This window comes from Pygocentrus nattereri, chromosome 4, assembly GCF_015220715.1.
Source record: "Pygocentrus nattereri isolate fPygNat1 chromosome 4, fPygNat1.pri, whole genome shotgun sequence".
Taxonomy (NCBI): Eukaryota; Metazoa; Chordata; class Actinopteri; order Characiformes; family Serrasalmidae; genus Pygocentrus; species Pygocentrus nattereri.
Genome location: NC_051214.1, coordinates 24,221,730 through 24,244,658, shown reverse-complemented (window position 1 = coordinate 24,244,658; position 22,929 = coordinate 24,221,730). Strand labels below are relative to the sequence as shown.

General features: G+C 42.6%; 2 protein-coding genes across 8 annotated transcripts in view; one reads left to right on the top strand and one right to left on the bottom strand.

Moving 5' to 3' along the window:
- The window catches only part of pnocb (prepronociceptin b), a 25,820-nt gene extending 11,962 nt beyond the window's left edge, over positions 1–13,858 (top strand). For 2 of the 3 annotated variants that reach the window (XM_017718486.2, XM_017718485.2), the window contains 2 exons: positions 4,650–4,837; positions 10,130–13,858. In XM_017718486.2, coding sequence (XP_017573975.1) covers positions 4,650–4,837; positions 10,130–10,720 — 779 coding nt within the window. In that variant the 3' untranslated portion in view covers positions 10,721–13,858. The remainder of the gene's footprint in view (positions 1–4,649; positions 4,838–10,129) is intronic. The other variant, XM_017718484.2, reaches the window with a different exon arrangement.
- On the bottom strand, positions 13,703–22,929 carry znf395b (zinc finger protein 395b). Of its 5 annotated transcripts, none has more exons than XM_017718454.2 (10): positions 22,680–22,929; positions 20,860–20,994; positions 20,507–20,673; positions 20,195–20,307; positions 18,891–19,099; positions 18,679–18,779; positions 16,721–16,961; positions 16,033–16,122; positions 15,598–15,716; positions 13,703–14,794 (listed from the first exon to the last, which is right to left on the bottom strand). In XM_017718454.2, exons 2-10 carry the CDS (start codon positions 20,926–20,928, stop codon positions 14,683–14,685), a joined length of 1,221 nt encoding a protein of 406 aa, XP_017573943.1. In that variant the 5' UTR covers positions 20,929–20,994; positions 22,680–22,929; the 3' UTR covers positions 13,703–14,682. The 5 variants fall into 5 exon arrangements, with proteins under 5 accessions (XP_017573943.1, XP_017573941.1, XP_017573940.1 ...); XM_017718452.2 differs by lacking the exon at positions 22,680–22,929 and adding an exon at positions 22,146–22,401; XM_017718451.2 differs by lacking the exon at positions 22,680–22,929 and adding an exon at positions 21,259–21,412.

The window sequence follows — 22,929 nt, the reverse complement described above, 5'->3', positions numbered from 1 at the left end:
TTCCCATGGGCATGGGGAGGATAATGTAGTGATTGTTGTTGCTTTGCCTGTGGAGACATAGTGCAGTGGAGGGGGACCAAAGCCATCGAAAGCCATATAGCAAAATACCCATTTTGCCGTAGATTCCGCAGCCCCCGGGCTAACAATACACTCTCAATTAAGGCAACTATGTGAATGCATCCGTTCCCATCTGAAAGTGATTATAACAATGAGAAAAAGCTTGATGATTATAATATGATTCTATGGTGAGGGGGCAAAATGTAATTGCTGGATGTAGCCAAACAGGTGGGCTTTCATTTGCTATGTAATAAACATAAAATTAAGTGCATTTAAATGTAAGAGGGCCAGTTCTCATAAGAGGGCAATAAGATCTGAACAATAAGAGAGTCCATCAACAACCCACAATTCATCAGTGGAAAGGGACCACCACAGGATCATACTTGATTATACTATTTGGATGGTGGGCCGTTCTCAGCACAGATGTGATACTAACGTGTTAGGGGCATGGTAGTGTCTGTTGCACTGGTATAAGTGTGTCGGGCGCAGCAGCATTTCCAGGATTTTTACACCCCTCAGTATCACTGCTTGAGTGATAATACTCCACCAACTTAAAATATACAGCCAACTGTGGTCACAAACTTAGCCTGTGAGGACATTTATTTTTGGCTTACTTTAACCCCCTCACTCAATAAGAGTATTTTTATACTATAAGCAACTTAATTAAATTCTATATTTTAAAAAACTATGTTAGTAACAAAATCCAAAGTCTAAATTACATTTTTAAAGACTGAAAATTGTTTTGTCTTGCCGCACTTTGGCCCTTCAAGTTTGGATACCCCTGGGCTAGAGAATGACTAATAAAATTGTGCATGGCATAGACATATTCTCCAACTGTACAAGTTAAACCAACAAGGTAGATGTTTCTAATAGTAGCCAGTAGGTGTACACAGTGTGCAAAAACCCCTGTAGCACAGCTGTGCACAACACACTCTAACAAGCCACTACCATATTGATATAAGCCCTATGGTGAGAATTGTTCACCATCCAAAATCTGGTCAGCGGTATTCCTATGGTGGTCCTTTTCCGTTGGTGGACAGGGTAGATGGTAATTAACAAACTGTACCACAGCATATGGGATACTGTGCAGTAATTGCAAATGTAAGTGCACCTTTATGATAGATGTACCAGATAAAATGACCAGTGAAATTAGATAAAAATAATTCTTTAACATAATAAACTAACAACACAGCATATAACTATAGTCTACCACTGTAACTTCATATTAGGGTTATACAATACTCTGGAACCAAAGATGTCCCTTAAGAAACACAAGGTTACCCAACAGCGTTATTTTGATAGACACCATACTGCAGACATCCAGACTCATCTGTCTGACCCAGCCTGTGACGCAGTTCAATCAGGCATTAGACTGACCCTGGCTCGGGGGGTGGAGTGTGTGGGGTGTGGGGGGGGGGTGCCAAATGAAAATGGGCCTGAATGTTTACCGTGGAGGCGATAGCATCAGGTGGCTGCTCTGTGGGAGAAGGTGAGCAGACCAGTCTAATCGGATTAAGATTGCTTCAGATTAGTAATTTCACAGCTCTTCCCTGAGGGCACGCTAGCAGAGGCTCACAATCAGATCATCTCTGCCGTAAGGCGGAAAGCAGCAGACCCACACAAACACCTTGGACGAGCCGTCACATTATTGGCAGAGGGTGTCGAAGGCCAAGTACAAGACATTTGCTTTGGGAACTGTGAAAAAGGGGTGTTTACTGAGCCTATATCTCAAAAGACATACATTCAGCAACGCCAACCTACTGCAGATCCAAGTTTAAAAGAGCTCATATCATGGAAGAATTTCCTTGCTTTTTTAAAAAAAATTGTTTGATTCAAACATGGCTAAAGTTTCAAAACATACCATTCCGTCACAGTCCACACTGTCCATATGTGGAAAAGTCGGTAAAACTTTACTGTAGGTCACAGTTCAAAGGTTGCATGACATGCACATAAGCTTGCCATAACAACTGGCATAACCCTACATAAATGTTTATAAACGCTTATTCCAATAGGCATCTTCTGTCATAAAGGCTACTTTAGCTAAATTGGCAAATACAACCTTTATAGCAGATGACGCCCGTTGGAATAGGCATTTATAAACATTTATGTATATCTATGTCAGTGGCCATGACAAGCTTATGCCAGGTAGCCTTATGAACCGTACCCTACAGTAGTGTTACCCTAAAGTCTATTTGAATTCATCATGGTTGCCATGTCGCAACCATGAAATCATTCACTTATGTTCACCCATTTGGCCTATAGCTGTTTATTTAAGTGATAAGGAGTGTTGTTACTGCAGACAGTCGGTAGGAGAGTTATTGGAGTGGAAGATGTGACATTTAAATTATTAAACGCTGTGCAGCTTCTGGCTGTCAGGAAGCAGATGTATCATTGCATCATTTTAAAGAATCCAGAATTTCTTTTTTTTACATAAATGAATCTTAAAGACAGTAACAAAAACGGACTGCATAATATGAAGGTTGGAAGATGGTCATGTATAACACAGTCATGAATAAAGCTGCAGAAACATTTAATATAGACTTCTTTGGTGGTGGTTGTGGGGGCACGAAATACCTTTCCCACTTTCTGTTGGACGGACAATCATGCAGGTTTTAAAGTGTGTTATGAGTTTGTTATTACTATGGTTACAGAATTGAAGGGTGACATTAATAGTGGTTGAGAGAGTGAGAAAATGTCACCGATGGTCTTTTGACTCTCACAGTGTAATCAGTGGCCTCACACTGTCTGCTTTTAATTCTCCCCATTATCTCTGACAAACACATTTAATAAGAGATTATAGCAGGGGAGATAATAAAAAAAAGAGTTTCCGTCAAGTAACTGTTAGAAAATTAATCGAGCCACATTAATGGTTCGTGAGATTTAATTGGCCCGGAAAATGCTTTTTGATAACTCTCCCATCAAGAGTGGCCTGAGTGCGCACATTCTTATTCTGAGTTGTAATTGCTGCTTTAGTTTTTGTTCACGAAACTCAAAGTTTTAAAGGAAAAGTTGAACTTTTTTCCCAGCTTCATTACAGTTCAGGAGTTATTTTTTTATTGGCTTTCATCACACAGTGTGTTTAAGGGTGTGTGTGTGTGTGTGTGTGTTGTGTTCTGGCCCTAATGTCGTCGTGACTAATGTGTGCTGGCGGAGCGAGTGAGTCAGAGTTTGACGGGAGTTGCATTCTCGCTCTCTCGCTCTGGTTCTCTGCCTCGCTCTCTCTCTCCTCATTTCCTCCTCATTATGCCACACACACTAATTCAGACATCAATTAAGGCCTATGATGAGTTTTGTTAATGAACTCTAGAATTGGGGGAAAAACAGATGGTGAATATTGAATTTTAACACCCTTAACATAATATGTTAAGAGTCCATTGTTGTGCCATGGTTAGAGATCCAGGACCAGTGGCTAGAAGGTTGGTGGTTCAAGGCCCAGGTCTGCTTTATGTAAATTTTGTCCTTGAGCAAGAAACTTCACTTGATCCCTCAAGGGCCCTGGCTGAACTTGGATATACACAATTAAATGGTGTAGAGCATAAAAATGCATTTGTAGGCACCATTAATCGTGTTTGGACTCAGTATCAATGCTGTAATGTGGTTGTTGGTACACTCTTTAAAAATCAATGGTTCTTAACTTGGACTAGGAAAAACCTTTCATTGGTATAAAACCTTTATTCTATGCGCAGGTCCTTCAAAGTTCTTCATATTCATGCCTCATTTACAAAAATGGTTCTTTAAAGAAAAAACCACTGGATGAATAGTTTTGCTCCCAAGAACCTTTTCAGACACTTTTATTAAGACAGTAGGAAAATGATTATTGGGTGTCAAAACATGAGTGCTGAAAATATATATGGCCAAAGTATGTGGACACCTCTCTTAATTTTTGTGTTCAGGTGTAAGTTCCAGTACATAGCCATGCAGTCTGCTATAGGCAAACACTGGCAGTAGAATGGATTGCACTAAAGAGTTCATTGGCTTTATACATGGCACTGTCATTGGATGCCACCTTTGCCACAAGTCACTTTGTGAAATTTCTTTCCTGCTAGATCGGCCCCAGTCAACTGAAAGTGCTATTATTGTAAAATTGAGCACCAACTGCTCAGCCACAAAATGGTAGAACATACAAACTTATAGAGCTAGGCCGATAGTGCATAGCATATAAACATCATATCCTCTGTTGCATCGCTGCAAACTGTCTCTGGTAACATGTGTCATGGCACAAACTGTGCGTCAGGAGCTTTGTGAAATGGGTTTCCATGGCCAAGCGGCTGCACACAAGCCTAAGATTGCTATAAGCAATTCCAAGTGTTAGCTGGAATTATGCAGTGACGTATTTGCTTTGAACAGCACATGACTGAGGTGTCCTTGAGCAAGACACCTAACCTCCAATTGCTCCCTGGGCGCTGTGGATAAGGCTGCCCACTGCTCCGGGCAAGTGTGCTCACTGCCCCCTAGTGTGTGTCTATTCACTATTGTGTATGTGGTGTTTCACTTCACGGATGGGTTAAATGCGGAGGTGGAATTTCCCCGTTTGTGGGATTAATAAAGTATCACTTAAGTACTTAACCCTTCAACATATTTCTTCCATTTAGTGAGTCCTGTAACCTGTTGGATTCCATTTGAACCCGTTCGTCTTGGTGTCTTCTGTGAAGAAGCCATGAAGACCCCACTCTGGACCTTTCTGTTACTGAGTTTGTGTGTGCCGGGTCGCAGCGACTGCCAAGGGGAGTGTTTAACCTGTGCACTGCTCCTGCCTCAACAGCAAGCCTTCAACACCCTTGTGAGTCACCAATTACTCTTTCTACACTCTCTGATGTCCTTTATTATTCACTCTTGCACAGTGCCAGTCAAAAGTGTAGAAACATCTACTCAGTGAGGGTTTTTTGTATTTAAGAATAATAGTGAAGATGTCAAAATCATGAAATAATGAATATATTTAAATAATTAAGTTATTAGCCAGCCTTTGTATTGATGGCAAACATAGGCATCAACCTCACTATATTAATTTTTTTTAATAACAAGTTTTGAGCGTTTATGGTTATGAACAAAATGTCTTTAATTACAAAACCTTATGAACAGAAGGTCTTTAGTTACAAAAGTGTGGTTGATATATCATAGTGGTTATCACCACTGCCCTGCATGTGACAGACTGAGGTTTGATTTAACACTCGGGTAAGCACATCATGCATACCAAGAGTCCTTGGGCAAGACTCCTCTACCAGCTCTTCAGAAATAAGTGATGCAAGCAGCTACTTAGGGTCACATGGCCAGCAAGGGGACAACTTCTGGGTAATAACTGTACCATTATATTGTCTAAGATGTTCGAGTGAGGGTGAAATAAGCAAAAACAAAAATTAAAAAAACATAACGCATGTTTTTTTAACTCATTTTACAACAGTGGTTAACAGTGTTCTCTGTTAATCCAGATTTAGATACTCTGTATGTGATTAATTCTTATGCACATGAAAGCATGAAGAACAGTCAATCATGTGAAACATGAGGAGGAGTCACCAAAGAATGAAAAGAAAGTTATACTACCAAAAATTTTTGAGAGTAAAGCTCATTTATATTAACAGTAAAAAAAAACAATGCTATCACAATTGCTACCAGGAATAGAATAAGCTTAGAGTAAGACTAAACAAAGAGTTAGCTGGGTAAGCAAGAAATGGTACTTTGTGAGAAGACCCCTGTTTATTTAAATTGTAGCTTACTAGAACCCCAAAGGAGCATTCAGTCATTAGAAATATACCAATTAAACTGTTATAAATTTATATAACTTGGACAGCTTATAACAGTCATTGTTATTAGTTAGCCTCTAATTTTATAGTACATCAGCTAGGAAGCTGGTGAGCCCCCGAAAAATACTGCTTATGCCCTTCAAAAGGCTAGAGCCCACCCTTCTACAAGGCTACATTTGCTTGCCACTGGAAAACTAGGAAAGAATGAAATGAAAGATTCTGTGTCAATCTGGATAAGAGCATCTGCCAGATGTTCTAAGTGTAAACAACCATACAATCCATCAAGTGTATAATTCTTACTACTACTCTATGTGTACACATCATTCGGGTGCAACCCCAACAATGTTTTGACACCTCCCAACAAAATCTTTATCCATAGCAGCAGAAAGAAAAGGTAAGCCAAAAAAGGGCTATTGATGCTTTAATGTAGTTGTTAATGACTATGTAGACCCAAACAGCTGTGGCTGAGATGATTAGACTAATATTTGTCCATAATTGACTGGAGGAGATTCAGCTGCTGATGTTGTGGGTGGCAGTGACTGACACTTAGTGGTGGTGAAGAGGGGTGTGGGTAGGGTTTGCGAGGTCGGGAGGGGGACACATGGGTTTTTATGAAGGCCAGATGGACCCCCTCAGGGCCGTTTTTCCACTGTAGAATCAAAAAGGCAAAAAAACTCATACTATCATCCACAGTTGCACCATACCTGTTATGTATGCATATGAATATGTATAGTCACCCTTACTATTCTTATTTAAACATATTGTATTGTACTCAATTACTCAACTGCAGAAATCTAATTGTCATTCACACATTTACGAGCGCAAAAATAATCGTTCGCTTTTGTATCTGTTGGCTTGGTGAAACCTCTGCAGTCTGCATTTCATTTGCAACAGATAATTAATTTCCGCAAATGTACGCATAACGCTCCTGGTCAAAGCCTCCTGCTATATGGGGCTTCTACTTTTTATGGGTTTTCCAGTGAAGTGAAGATTTCTGCTTCATTTCCAATAGACATTCTGCCTCACTTGGCAGATTATAACCCTTACCTACGCCCACATGCAGTGTCACAGCCACATTATGATCCAGAGGATCTGTATCCCTGGGCTCTAATGATCTGGGGCACAATGACGATTTATGCTCTGTCCTTTCACCCTCTAATGGCCAGGATTTACTCATGCCATTTCACCATCCATTGCACTGATTCTATAGTCTATTCTGGTAAAGTCTCATCTACCTGCCCGCAAGCTTTAGTTCTAATCCAACCCTGCTACACCTGATCCAGCTAACTACTTTAAAAAAGACTTGATTAGTTCTCTGATATGCATTTGATCTTAATCCCTGCATTCCTATTACACAACATAAAGTTACCCTCAGACCCCCCTCCCACACTCAAGGGAATCCACAAAGCATCTTAGAGGGCATTCTGGCCACTTTTCCACTATCAAGCCAAATGGTTCTCAGGGCTGTACTGGGCCATTCCGTACTGGCCCGGACTCGTGAGACCAGTTACAGTTTCTGTTTCCATCTGTTGTACTGCTACATCAGAACCAGGAAAACTTTAGGACCCAAGAAAACTACATAAACCAATGGCTAACAGGCTAATCTCAACATACACACCACCCACCACAAACATGTTTGATTCCGTCTGTCACTCCAACTCTGGGCTCTCATCTTGTTTATCCTCTAAACACTTTATTTGAGCATCTGTTACTGAAACAGACTGCCGTGGGTTTCACCTGTAGCTGGATAATTACATTAGCACTAGTGTCACATGACAGGGTACAACTCATAGCACCACAGAACAACTCTATTTTTTGTCTTTCTGTCACTCCAGCACCAGTCTTTCGAATTTGTGTTTGGATCTCTTTAGCTAAGTTAGCCAGGAGAGAAGAGTCGGCTAGCATTAGCTTAGCTAGGAGGCTCCAGCTTCAGACACCAGAGAAGAGGTTAATTTCAGCTTTCTGTCCCTCTAACAGCCACTCGACTTCACTTCCTCAGATTTGAGGCATTATCATCTAAATTTGTGTCAGTAAAGCTTTTGTTAGTCAGAATCGAATCTGTTCTGTGGTGAGCAGCGCCAGCAGCATGCTAGCTAAGCTAATGCTAACCACCTGCTTTCGTCTAGCTGGTTAGGCAGCACCAATTTACATTTAGAAATTGGTGTTAGATTGAAGCTTTGATGTTTATTGAAGAATGGATTTGTAATGGATTATATCCATAATTGTGCACTGGTTTCATTTATTTGAGCAAACTGAATTTATTTGAATGCTTTTGGTTTCAAAATAGCAGAGCAGAATGCTGAGGCACAAAAATATATAAACATAGAACCAATCGGCGGATAGCTTCGTCATTACAGCATCCCACCAAACGGTTCTGTGGCCCCGAGTACAGTTAAGTGTTCCATGTTGAACTGTGTCCATGTGGAAACGCCACTGGAACGGATGCCCTCTGTGTTTGGCCCTACAGTGGAAAAGAGGCCTCAAATTCAAAAGGCTTGAATGAAGTTTCAACCGGCAGAAGCTCGATCCCACAGTTTGACTTGAGTAAGTGAGTCAGGCAGCACTACATCACAAGATATACATTTCAATACTTCACCAAAACTATGCCAAAGAGCTACAACTGCAAGCTATAGTTTGAAGTAATGTTCAATAGAATAAATAATTTTTTCATAGTCTTTGCATGTCAACTGACCACAAAAGCTTCCACGGCCCCCAGGAAGACCCTATTCACCAAGTGTTATTTTATGACTCTCCCAATGGAATGGCAGCTACCATTCCAAGTTCTGGAAGAGTTACAAATGGAAGTCTGGCTCACAGGTTTAGATGTGTACAGACTATGTTTAGTCTCCAAGTGACAATGTAAGTTGTTCGCTGTGGAGTTTTTAAACATTGTGTCCACTCACAATCCACCTTGTAGATTTACCCTGTTCTTCAGTGGTCAGGACCCCCATGGGCCCTAAAAGAGCAGGTACTATTTGGGTGGTGGATCATTCTCAGCTCTGCAGTAACACTGATGTGGTGGAGGTGTGTGAATGTGTGTTGTGCTGGTATGAGTGGATCAGACACAGCAGTGTTGCTGGAGTTTTTAAACACTGTGTCCACTCACTGTCCACTCTATTAGACACTCCTACTTTGTCAGTCCACCTTGTAGCTGTAAAGTCAGAGATGATAGCTCATCTGCTGCTGTACAGTTTGTGTTGGTCATCCTCTAGTCCTTCATCAGTGGTCACAGGACGCTGTTGGCTGGATGTTTTTGGTTGGTAGACTATTCTCAGTCCAGCAGTGACACTGAGGTATTAAAAACTCCAGCAGCACTGCTGTGTCTGATCCACTCAGACCAGCACAACACACACTAACACACCCCCACCACATCAGTGTTACTGCTGTGCTAAGAATGATCCACCACCCAAATAGTACCTGCTCTGTGAGGGTCCATGGGGGTCCTGACCACTGAAGAACAGGGTAAAAGGGGGCTAACAAAGTATCAGTGAAACAGATGGACTACTGTCTGTAACCGTAGAACTACAAAGTGCTCCTATATAGTAAGTGGAGCTGATAAAATGGACAATGAGCGTAGAAATAAGGAGGTGGTCATAATTTTATGCCTATTCATTAATTTTTTCTCTCAGATGTTTGTAATACTTTTCTAAGTTTATTTTATGAATAAAAGTCTCTGTGCATTTAAAATCAGTTTTAGGAGATTAAAACCTAGGTAGATCTTGTATGCAGGACAGTAATCTGGGGGGTCCCATGGTGGACCAGCAGTGGTGAACAGTCAGTGGGGTGCTGACTTTATGAAATCAGCGGACCGATATGTGCTTGCTGTCTGGGTCATTTCAAGACATTGGAATGCGGAAAGATGGTTTAAACCTTCTCAAATCAGTTTGACTTGAGTCAAAACCAATTTACATAACTGATGACATTTTATCTACTCAGTGCTGCTTATATCCTTATAAAAGCTATTTAGTTAAGGGTAGCTAGTTAGCTAAGTGTATCTGTGAGCATTTAGCTACCTTGCAAACTATTGTGAGGTACTGCAAGCATCTCAGTATGTATGTAAGTATCTCAGTAGTATGACTAAGCCCCCTGAACTAGTTTTAAAAACCATTTGCTTTGCTCACTTGGGTTTAATTTTCACAAAGCTACACATGCGTTAAGTATTTGAGGGGTTTGTCAGGTCCACAGTTTCTTCACCAAATAAGCACCTGTGTTATGTAGACATGATACAGATACAAATTTCAGTAGTGATAGGTCAAGGAGAAAAAGAAGTGGAATTGGGCACTGGAGGGTTTGCTGACCACTGGAATAACCTATTTGTGCCCCTGGTGTCTCAGCAGGTGTGTCTGCTGGAGTGTGAGGCCCAAGCGTCCCCGGCTCCCACTTGGGATCTGTGTGATCGGGCAGTAGGTTCGAACTCCGTGGCCCTGCCACCAGAAGAAAATGCCGTGTCAAAGCGTGCAGAGGCTGAAATGGAAACAGTGGAGCCGCTGGCCATGGTGAGCATGGAGGATGACGGAAGCGTGGAGTTCTCGGAAGCACTGGAACAATTCCGCCATGCAGCACAAGCCCTGGGGGCCTCCTATGGCCCACAGCCTGACTCCAGGCTGGAGGAGGAAGTGGGGCAGGGACAAAATGTGGTTGCTGAGAACGAGCGTGATGACCCCCACGACCTAGATTTATCCAAACGCTTTGGCGGCTTCCTCAAGGGCCGCCATGGCTTCCGGAAGCTGGTGGGCTCCGGCAGATCCCTGCAGAAGCGTTATGGTGGCTTCATAGGGATCCGCAAGTCGGCCCGGAAGTGGAACAACCAGAAGCGAGTGAGCCAGTTGCTGAGGCAGTACCTGAGCCTCACTTCCCGCTCAGGCCGCTCAGGCCGCTTCAACAACCTCTCCATCGCCGGAGTCCGACAAAAGAACGAAGTCTGAGCCCCTACAAACCGGCGCTGATCCCTCCCCTATACCTCTTTCATGTACCGCAACCCAAGACATGTTAAAAATATTCCAAGATAGTGTGTTGATATCCACTGAGGAATGTTTTTTCTTTCCTTCTCCACCATTGACATTTTCATGAAGCAGTAAACTTTTGTGACCAAACTGAGTTCAAGCTCGTTATGCTCATCAAAAATTGAAAACTCAACAGGCTGTTTGTTTTGAATTTTCAGCAGCTGACATTCTTAATGTTAATTTTAACCTAATGGTAAAAAATTGAAAAGTGAGCTTCTCATTTGTTCTGAATTTTCAGCAACTGCCACTCTTAATAAGTTCAATCTATTCTTATTAAGTTTTAACCATTGCAAAAATAAAAGCACTGCACTGAAACTTCCCCCGAGCATGTGCGTCAGTATCATGGAGCTCTGGATGTAAAAGAGTGGTCGCAGAGCACCAAGAACGTCTGCTTCTGTGAATGACGTGAGAGAGAAAAGCACTTTATCTTTTATCTTCCTTATCAATTTATCATTATTGCACATTTTTAGTGGCACTCAGTTTAGGTTATCTTGCACACAAGGATGCCCATGCCATTCAAGAGTCCGAGTACAGCCATCAGATTGATGGATGCTTATCTTCCGTATTGTTTTATTTATTTCTTTTAAATCGCTACACATTAGCTCACGTCTCATGTCATGCGCTACATGATAAATGAGTTAAGGATAAACACTGTATGTTACCCAGGGAGCCATTTTAGACAGTGTGGAGTCTTATTTCACTGGGTCTTTTTGAGCAAACACTTACTCCATAGAGCAATGCTGCCCTCTAGAGTTCACACAAGTTATCTCTAAGTTTTTTCCTCCTTTTCTCTTTAAGCTTAGGCCAGATTCCATTCCCTTGGATACCTGTGTTGCACATACACTTACGGGCCACTTATGAGTTCCACCTACCTTGTAGGTCCACTATTTAGGTGTGCAGTTATGACTGCAGCCCATCTGTTCATGCACAATGGTAGCCCTTCTCCACCTGTGGTGACCAGATGCTATTTGGGTGGTGGACCTTTCTCAAGAACAGCAAGAACACATGGCAGTGGTATAGTGCGGTGTAGAGCTGGGCTATATGGCAATTTTTATCGTTATTGTGATAAATTGTCACACTGTGTCACAATATGGTTTTCCAAGCATATCATGAATATCTTCAGTACTAGTAGAAAACTGAACTGCATGTTTTGTTTCAGAGAATCATTAGTCCTATTTCACGGGATTTAGTGCAGTGCAATGTGTCAAATGTTGAATAAAATTCATTCTTTTTTGTCCATTTCAACATCAAATGTCCGGAAAAATAAATATAGTGGCAAATTTCTTGAAGTATTGTGACTGTGTATTTTTGCCATATAGCCCATTCCCAAGTGTGGTATGAGTCCAAGGCCCAATCCCATTTCTTCTCTTTTACCCCAACCCCTTGTTTTCGAGTGTCACTCTAACGCCTTGGAAATGAGTTGCAAGGGGTAGGGGTTGAAATCTTGCCCTACGAAATGGGACAAACCGCAAATAAAAAAACAAAAAACAAAAAACACACATTACTCCATTAACAGCTACTAGCGCTGCTCTGTGGGCGACCCTGCCCGTCTTCAGTGACAGCAGATGAGGGTAAAGTTCGGCTCCTCACTGTTGGGCTTTAGTTACATTTAAAGCATCATATGTTTTCAAAGAGGGGGGCAATTATTTATTATCGCCCACTGTTAATTCTTTGGTGATACGAAGCTGAAGTCAGATATTCACCAGCTTCTTGTTCGAGTTTTCCCGTTCCACCTTAAATGGTGCAGCAGTTACATGCTGGCGCTCCAGGCATCAGAACTGCTGGACTATTTAAGGTGGAATGGGAAAGTTAGCTAGCCAGCTACCGAGATATTAGCATGCTGTAAGTGATTTTTTTATGCTTGTTATGAAGAAAACGACCATAATACACTGAAACGACATTAAACTAAGATAAAACAATGGTTATCATGATTTTTAACAGTGAAAATTCTCACATTGTGGGTTTCTTCGGTCGCTCGCACAGCCATCTTGATGGTTTTGTTTTCTTCTTCTTCTTATAATACAGTTTGGAGTGAGTCTCTGAAAAACCTCTGCTTGGAGGACCATGTAGACCTAACACTTCACCCTACCACTCTATCTCAACAAGAATAGGGACACCCTACCCCTAGACATGAACTCGCAAAACAGAGGGCTAAGGGCTAAGTGGTAGAGGCCAGGGGAGAAATGAGCTTGGGCCTAAATAACAGTAACAGTGATGTTGAAGGGATTTCCTCCAGTTTGAGAGCAGCCCACCACTCAAATATATCCATCCATTAGCCACTCTGGGTTCAGACACTGAGCACTGATGGACGACCAGAAGACACAAACTGCAACAACTGCGCTCTTTATACAAGATGGGTGTTTCTATTCAAGTGGCCAGTGAGTGGAAATTAGGTTTTGTGTTTTTGTCTATCACCATAAACAGAAAAGAGCATGATCTTAGATCAGTGGTCAGCACATACTGTGAGATTTTTTTGTGAAAAACATTCTGGTCAAACCTAATTCGATAGTGAGGCTCACAGCAACATCTAACAGATGAATTCTGCATGTCTTCTACATACTTACCTTTTACTTGTGCACATATGCAAATTGGATTTCTTCAAGTGTTTGTTTCCTTCATTCTTGTATTTGTTTGAGAAAGTCACAAAGTCACAGTTCCTACTTTTTTTGACCTTTGGATGTGGTCTTTCAAGAGGCAAACAAGGAATGGGCATAAAGCTGTGAAGTGTCCATTACAGTATTCTTCATTTATGTGTTGTTTTGGCTTTGTGAATGATGTATATTTAAAAACACGTTACAGTTTGGCTTTGTGAATGATACACAGTTCAAACATATATTGCAGTTCTTTTTTCCAAAGTACACTTTTGTTTTAGACTGTCCAACTTGTACATAAAATGCACACAAATACCAATAAAATAGTTTACTATTTCTCTTGTGATTTGTCATGCAACGATCAGATTCTCATATTTGCATATTTTGTAGTGTGTTTGTTGTCATGTTTAACCATCTCTTGTCAGCAGCATCCATGTTTTTTGAATGTTCCCAAAAGTTTGATCTGTTACACAAAAAAGATCATAATACTGTTTAGAAGGATGACAAGGGACTTACAAATAGGAATGAGCCCAACTTAGTTTCAGGGCCGCATCTAATCAAACTCCCTTTGAATCACCGCTGCAATAGCACTTTGGTATTCGATCACAGATTATAGCTGCACTAATCTCTCTCTTACAACTTCCGTACTCTCTGATCCTTAACGTCAGTCGCATCCACCACTCAACCTCATTATAGCTTTATATCTGGCAGTTTCACTTGATTAGGAAGCGCTGACATGTGGGCATTATGTCAAACAAAAATAAAAATGAAATGTGTATAAAAGAAAAAGGACTAAAACCCATATATCTCAGCAGATACATAGAAAATAAAGACAATACATGACATTACGCTAGTACATCTTCCAGGCCAAGAAAACAGCAATAGAAAAAAAAACAATAAAAACGTTCATGTTCACAATATACCAAAACTAACGATCACTTAAATAATCTCTGGGGAAGATGTGCAGGAGCGAGGGAGAAAAACTACAAGTTTTCAGTTACAGGGTGAAGCTTTTTGTTTCATAAAAGGGAAAAGAAACAGAGGAGACGGGACCCTAGCGCACCACACGCACAGTCTCAACAGCTAGCACCAGCAGTCACTTCGCAGGAAAAGATACCAAAAAACAATTTCAATTCTCGTAAGAAAACAAAAAAAATACAGGTACAAAAGTGAAGAGGGGTTCTTGCTGTCCTCTACAGTGCCAAAAGTGGTCGGAGGAAAGAAAAGGAAAAATGGCGATTCTTTTTCGCCTCCTGAAGTCTTTTTTTTTTTGTTTGTTTTGTTTTTTTGTTTTTAGTCAGGGAAGCGTTGACAGGCTTTCTTCCAGCGACAAGCAGTGCACCACTGATCCCTGCGCTCCACACCGTAAACCTTGCGGCACTTTTTGGCCTCTCCTCGGCCCTTCCTGAAAACATAAAAGAACAGGGAGTGAAGGACAACAACAATTTTTAGTCACTGCATAAATTCCACCTGCTATCATGTCTACATTTCTCCCTCATCATACGATCCTGTGAGGCTGGGAGTGTTGAGGCTAGCATGTTTCATCCAAGACGTGAGACGCCACCACAACGGCACTGAACAGCTCAGCACGCGTGGAGGAGAACATAATAGGGGCAGGGGGTGTGGGGAGGGGGGTGAGGCTAATTATGCTAAATTGGACTCCCACCCACAGATGACTGTAGCAAGGAGCAACATCAGCTTCTCAGTAAGAAACCATTACCATTAGTATGACAAAAGGCTTTATAATAATTGTACAATAATGTTTTTGATTCATTTGGCAACCCAGCATTTATCATATCTCTTAATACCGTACACAACAGCTATGTTCCATGTTCCAGAACATAAAAGTGCCAATCAACATAATGAGAAACTATAGCCCACAAAACAGTTTAACTATACTATACAACTATACAAGACTATAGCCCACAAAACAGTTTTTTGCCCAAACACTTCATTTCAAATTATATTTATTTTGTATGTATTTAAAAGATCCCATAGTTATAATGGAGTTTTCTGTTCTTTAATCAAGCTCACATTACCATGATTACATCATCATTTCCAGCTGCCAACATTTAATTAGGTACGAAAACATAATCCTGTTTAATAGTGTAGCATTTTAACTGGAAACTGAACATTAAGTAGCAGCTTTAAACTTTTTTTATATTATCAAGCAATTACAATGATTATAGTGAAAGGAGGCGCACAAACCGGAATGAGCAGTGGCCTCTGGAGGGTGATGCACTCATGGTCTGTGACCTGGTGGGGGCGCTGTTCCGCTGTAGCCACTGCTCTCCCACACTGACGGAACGGCTGCGGGTGGTGGTGATCTGTGAGACAGGAGATGGTGGAGCATGGTGACAAACCCTGCAGTAACCCCACTGCCACACTCACACACTTGACCCCTTAGACCACCTACTATACACGTTACAACAAGGATATCTACATGCACTACTGACACTTCAGGCTGCTACAGTTATAGAATGATATCTGTGGAAGTCCAAGGCTTTAGAGCCTTTAAATTATGCATCTCCACACTCCGTTCAGCTAGCACTGCCTCTTCTGAGACCTTTAGGGTCATTTTAAAAATGGAAAAACAATCAAACAGTATTCCAATAAAATGAGGTATACAAGAAATGAGTCTACCTGAGGTCTCGACTGAAGGCCACCAGGAGGAGGTCGATCACAGGACGCAGGAGATCCAGGCAACACGGTCACCTCGATGGGAGTGCAGGCCTACAGAAACAAAAAGAGAATTAGGGTACTCTACAACAGAACCACTCCCTTTCTTGGAATGTATGAATTAGAGCCTGCAAAATGTACATTTATACTGGAGCTAAGAGGCTAATAGAGGTGACTAGTAATGGAAGCTCATATAAACCAATAAGCATTGTCCAAATGCACTTATACTGATCAGACATAACATTCTGACCATGTTTCTACACTCATTGTCCATTTTATTAGCTCCACTTATTATACAGATGCACTTTGTAGTTCTACAGTTACAGACTGTAGTCCATCTGTTTCTCTGATGCTTTGTTAGCCCCCTTTTTACCCCTTTTTCGGTCCCCTGAGTTGACTGACGTGCCCTTGAGCAAGGCACCTAACCCCCATCTGCTCCCCGGGCACCGTGAATAGGGCTGCCCACCACTCCGGGCAAGTATACTCACTGCCCCTAGTGTGTGTGTTCACTACTTTGTACGTGGGTGTTTCACAGATGGGTTAAATGCGGGTGTGAATTTCCCTGTTGTGGGACTAATAAAGGATAACTTTATTCATTAACTTACTTAAAGTATTCCTAACTGCCTACAGGAGTAAGATGTTAGAGTGCTACCTGGTAGAGATGTTCTGTATGGATCTGCCACACGCTGCTGGGGGCGGACTGACTGAGAGCGCTGGATGGGGGTGGGGCCTCTTGGGGTCCATGAGTGGACTGGCTGTGGGTGGAGCTGCAGGAGGACCAGGGCCCACTGAAGAATGAAGGATCAGGAGAGGGTGGTGTCGGCTCCTGCTCCTCTGAGGAAACTTCAGTGTAGTAGAAGTCTTCCTCTCTATGGGACTGCTCTGATCCACTGCTGAGAGAGAGATGAAGATAAAATGAAAGAATTAGTAGACTATATACAGTCATGTGAAGAAGCAAACAACCCACATGAAATGTTTCCTTTTTTTTTTTTTAACACATGTGGGCATATCAGTATTTGATCATCACTGGTATGAAGGAGAATTCAAAGTTGATTCTATGAGTGCAAGCTGGCCAGCAAAGCAGCCAAACCATAACATTTCAACATTTCACCACCATGTTTTACAGCTGGTATAAGGTTCTTCTGATCAAATGCTGTCTCTGGTTTTCGCCAAACATCGCTTCTAGTACTGTGGCTGAACAACTCTGTCTTTGAATTGCTTGTCCATACTATGTTGTTTCAGAAGTCCTTGCCTGGATATTTATTCAAACTTTAGTCTTGCTCAGATGTTCTTTTTACACAGCAAATGCTTCCTTCCTGCTGCACCTCCCATGTAGGTCAAATTTGTGCAGTCTCGTTCTAATGGTAGATGCATGCATTTTGACACCCACAGGCAAGAGCTACTTGCAGATCCTGTGATAAAATTTTCTTTTAGAATTTTACGATCTGCTCTTGGGTTAAATTTGCTGGGGCAGCCTGGCCTGGACAGTGGTTTTAAATCTTCTGTACTTGTAGATGATCTTCTAGACAGTGGGATGACTGATTTCCAATATCTCTGAAACTTCTCAAACCCCCTCCGAGACTAATAGACATCTACAATGCTCTGAAGGCCTCAGAGAGCTCATTTGAATTAGGCATGATGATTAAACCCCTTAACTCTAATAACAATGAGCAAACCAGACCAATTATCTAAGGTTTAAATATAAAAGGTTCCTCCAAGATTTCCTCTAACAGTGTTCTAATCATTAGCACTTGATTCCAATTTGACATGTTTAAAGAGGTGATACAGGGGTGCACTTACTTTTTCCACATTAGAAAATTGCATTTTTTTGCTTATTCTTATTCCAATAATATAAATAATTCCTCCAATATAAAAAATGATAAAAATGATAATTCTAAGTGTCAGCTGTTACATTATATGACCTTTCCTATCTATCAACATTGTTTAAATGAAGACGGATATCTGTACATCCAAATATGCTGAAACTTTTCACTTCTTCACATGACTGCAGCTTGACCACAACAAGTACTACATTACAGGCCATTTACTTTGTTCACTAAAATAAACTTAACAATGTCATTGCGATAACAGAAATTAATAGAGATAACAGACATCAATATGTTCATTAACATCGAAAAGCAATAATGTACAAATAACAGATTCTTTGTTTTGTTCTTGCTGATCCCACCACAGTTGAATTGCTCTAATCATAAACACCTAATGCACAAGTTGAAAGCTGAATTAACTGAATTTAAGGGACTTTTTTTGAAAATGAAAGCACTGCTTGCTTCCAATTTTTTTTACCCCATTTCCTCTCATTGTTTCGAGACACATGAAGCGCTTACACATCTTTTCATGCAATGTCATTGGACAGCTCAACACACTTAGAGAACGTTAACTGCCAAGTCTGTTAAGTCACCTAATAGACACCCATGTATTTACTGCCTTCAGAAGGTAGATCTCCAGGAGGAGGGTTGGTGACCACTGATGTAGACCATTACACTGTTGTTTATTATGATTACAAGTTCAGCTGTCAAGAATATCTACTAAGCCTCTAAACCCCTACAGCTCCTAGACTCGATTTCACTTGCTCTTAACTGAAGGACTCACCCCAAATGGAGAATTCGAATGTGACGTTTCATCCCGACCCGTGATGTCAGCACTTTGCCACAGCCAGGCCATAAACACCTGTATGCTCCTCTGCTCAAACTCTGTGTAAGAGACACACCAAGAGACGTGAGGCAGGGGAGTCACAGAGTTAGAGTCAAATGCCAAACATTTCTGCACTGACAGGTTTCTGACAGACCCGTCATCACTCTCACCTTACACCTCATATTCTCCGTCTCATCGCTCAAGCCAGGCTCCAGCTCCATTTGCAACCCCTCATCCACCGAATGGCCAACGCTGCCGTCTGTCTCTGTGACGGATGGTGAGGGAGCAGGGCTCACGCTACCATGGTCCCAGCTCCAGTAGCCGCTGCTGCCGCTGTCCGAGAGCTCCCCTCCACCACACTCCATGTCCCCTGGGGCAGCTGGGCAATACACATGGGAAATTGTAAGACTGGATGGAGGGTGTTTTGGCCAACAGCCCAGTTTAAGTCACTCACTAAGGGGAAAAGAGTTTTTTCACTGTTTTCCTGTACTTCTGCTGCCCTATTGAAACAAAAGCCTGCAAAAATTTCAATCTTATATTGACTGGAATGCACTCCGAAGTTCATTGCTCATGGAAAAATTGCCTGTTGAAATAAAACATATTACTTATTATATTATTTAATACGTTTTTGTAGTCGGTCAACCAAGACAAATTTGGTGCTTTCTAGCTTCAAGCATCAAGACTATTATCTGTTCTGGCACCCAGGTGGTGGAACGAACTCCCACTGGCTGTCCGAACAGCAGAGTCTCTCGTGGTCTTCAAACGCAAACTGAAGACACATCTGTTTACATAGCACTTAAATGAGCACTGAGTTAAGTAACTATAATTGTAATGTACTGCATGTACTGAAATGTATTGTATTGTATTGCACTGCACTGAGTCTAAGGTCCCCATGCTTCATGCCAAGCGTCAGCTAGAGAGGTACAAAGTCCCTTTAGAACCGTGGGCTGTAGTACAGTGGAACTGTGTTCTCTGGAGTGATGGAGCTCGATAGAACACGTTTGAGATGAGTGCTGTTTGTGATCCTGAACAAATCATCAAACATCAGTACCTGACCTCACTAATTTTCTTGTGGCTAGGCTTTGTGTGCCAAGGTGTCTCTTTATATTGCATCAGCATAGTCAATTACTGATCAACCTAGTCAATTTTCACATAAGATTGTAACAAAAGATGTGGTGGAGATCAAATTTGGAGATCACAAGCATTTCTCAGACAGATAATGACCCAGATGAGATCTTTTTGAACAAATCAGAGACGATGTTGCTCTGGCTCACATTATGCTATGTTCCGGCACACAACAACATAAAATGGTCCTTTACATTTCACAGCATGAGGAGTGGTCAGCTGACAGTCAAATGAATCAGGCAAGCACAGACGCTTTGTCTTTGAGATCGTTTTGTACAGTCATGGTAGCGTGTAAAAATGTTTCGAATGTCTGCTTGGCCAGTTCAGGTTTCCAAAGGCAACAGCTTACCTGGCAGGGGATCTCTCTGCGGGGGGCTTTGGACCGCTGGACTGCAAGACAGACTGGTAAGAACCATTGCAGCCATGATCTCATCCATCTCCACTGACTCAGGACTCCTATACCTGAGAAATGTAATAAATATAAAAGAAAGGTTTATTAAATCCTACGTTTATGTCTGATGGGTATGTATTATTCCCTAGAATGAGGGCCAATTTTAATACGCAAGATGAAGCTGTATATTATGGTTTACATTTGAAAGGATAAAAAGCATAAATTAGAAACATTAAAGTGGGATAGAGATCTTGTGAAACCACAGCTCACCTGTAGGGCAGGTCTACGTTGGAAGACTGTGGGAATGTGAAGGGGTTTGACTTCGGCACGGCCGCTGTACTGGGCCACACTCTCCCGGGACCTGACGACGACTGGACGGGATTCTGGCAGTGTTTTTGTGCATCCACGTCTTCCTGACCACAACACTGCATGTAGATCTACGAGAGGTTGAACAAGAGAGTTATTGTAAAAGCCTACTACTACGTAGCTTCAAACTAGGGCAGCAGCTATGTTACACCATGGGCAGTCTGCCACCCCACCCTTTCTCTGTCCCATTCCTCTGTCCAGAATAGGGGTACCTTACACCACCAAGCCTCAAACTCAATCATAATATTTAAGCATACCAAGCCTCCGTCTTCTTCTGTTGCGGGTTGCGTGGCCCTCGGTCCTGCCCGTGACTTCATAGCTGCCATGTTGTGCCCTACCCTTAGTGCCTCAGTGGGGCTGGACCACGCTGTCGGCTCAGGCTCTCCAAAAACCTGCAATCCAGACAGGATTTACGTGCATTACATTTCCTGAACAGGCCCACATCAGCCCCAAAATGAGTGGTAATTCAATGAGCTCATCACAGGCCCTGTAACATGGCAAAACAAAAGCTCTACAGAACCACTACTGGGGAAAAAGTCGGTTATAAAAAACATCTGAACAAATTAACAAAATTATAACATTATTTAGGTGGGGTACGTAGTATAGGAACCAAGAAAAGATTCGCCCAAACCTGTAGATAAAAAGAAGAGATTCACCTGTATCTAATCCGGACAAATTCGGTGTCTGCATTACAAAAAAACAACTACCCACTCGCTTACTGCACCATGCCTAGACTATTTTTTTAGGGCAACACACCCCCTCACTGACAGCCTCTAACGTACTGTATCTCGGGCTCAAGGGGGTGAAATCACGGATACAACGAAAAAGCGTACCGGATCGGAACGGATCGCCATTCCAGCGCCTAGTTTGACGACGAATTTCCACAAAGCAAAATTACATATACCTTTGTTTTTTATTATTATTATTATTTATAACACAATATTTGTTGCGTTTAGACGTTCTGGCTTTCCTAAAATGCTACACGTTGAGGTTTCGAAACGTCTCTGTAGACGAATTACGTGAGCGGATTCTCATAATCCGGATCCACAGTTTCCCTCCGGCTCTCTTTATGGGCGTTTCCAGCGAGCGGTAAACAACCGACCCACAGTGGGTGAGTCCTGCGCGCTGATTGGCTGGCGCGGCCTCCCCCGCGCACACGCCCCCATTCACCAACGTGTACGAACACGAGTTTGAGCTCGAGCGGTGTTGATGTCGCTTTAATGCAGCCAAAAAAAAAGCAACGAATCAGCAACGTGCATGTGCAGAAATTACAGAATAAAACTGATGAATTCATGTTAAAACTGCGCTCAAATCGTTTTAAAAACATAAGCATTTCTCAGCCAAAAGCTCCCAGTGAAAACCGCGCCAGACAGAATGACTGGATTAAATAATCCGACCCGTCTCCGCGCACGAAGCACAACGGCACGAGCTCAGCCGCTCCGCCACAACGCACGACAGGACGCCACGGACAGGCGCTGCAGCACCGCAATAAATCCCAAAACGCCCGCGTGTGAACAGAAGGTGGGAATAGCGGCTGTATTACCTGCAGAGGCTGAGCTGGAGAGGAGCCGCTGTGGGCGCGCGGAGGCTGGAGGGGGCTGGGACTAGTACGTGTGCGCGTGAGCTGCGGCTATGAACGACAGCTGAGGGGGAGAGGCGGCTAGCCGCGCTGCTAACCTCTGTCTGTCTGTCTGAGGGGGGCTCGTCTGTGCGGGGAGCGGCGAAGCACAGAGGGCGACCCTCGGAGTTTAACGTTACGCCATTCAGCTCGTCTGAGCCACTAGGGGACTTTAATAAAACTTGTTTGTTTGCTGTGACGCTGATGTCTCCGGCGAGCTCGAGGCTATATTTAGAGCTGCTTGTTGACAACTCGGCTCACCGCATCCGCGGTTTCCGTGCCCATTAACTACAACGGAGCGGCCGTTACAAAGATCATGTTCAGCGTTAAAGGCTTTATTTGTTCTCTGTCCACCGTGTCCAGCGGGCTGCGGGCATTTCCCGTTTGCCCCTCGACTCTGACTCTCTCTCTCTCTCTCTCTCTCTCTCTCTCTCTCTCTCGCTTTCACCTTTCACCTACTTCAGTTTCCCTCGCGGTGCCGATTTCAGGGGGCGGGCTCCGGGTTTTTATTCGCGAGCACACACGGAGAGGAGATGTCCGTCATGTCAGGGGATTAAGACCCGTCCCTCTGTCGGCTGGCTCGCACTTCATCCTCCGAAAGGGGATTTAAGGTCTGGCCGCAGTCGGTTTTTAAGAGTCCCTGAATCCAGTCTGAGTCTCGATCATCTCGAGCACGTGACCTCAAGCCTGTAATAGCCGGTGTGCTGTT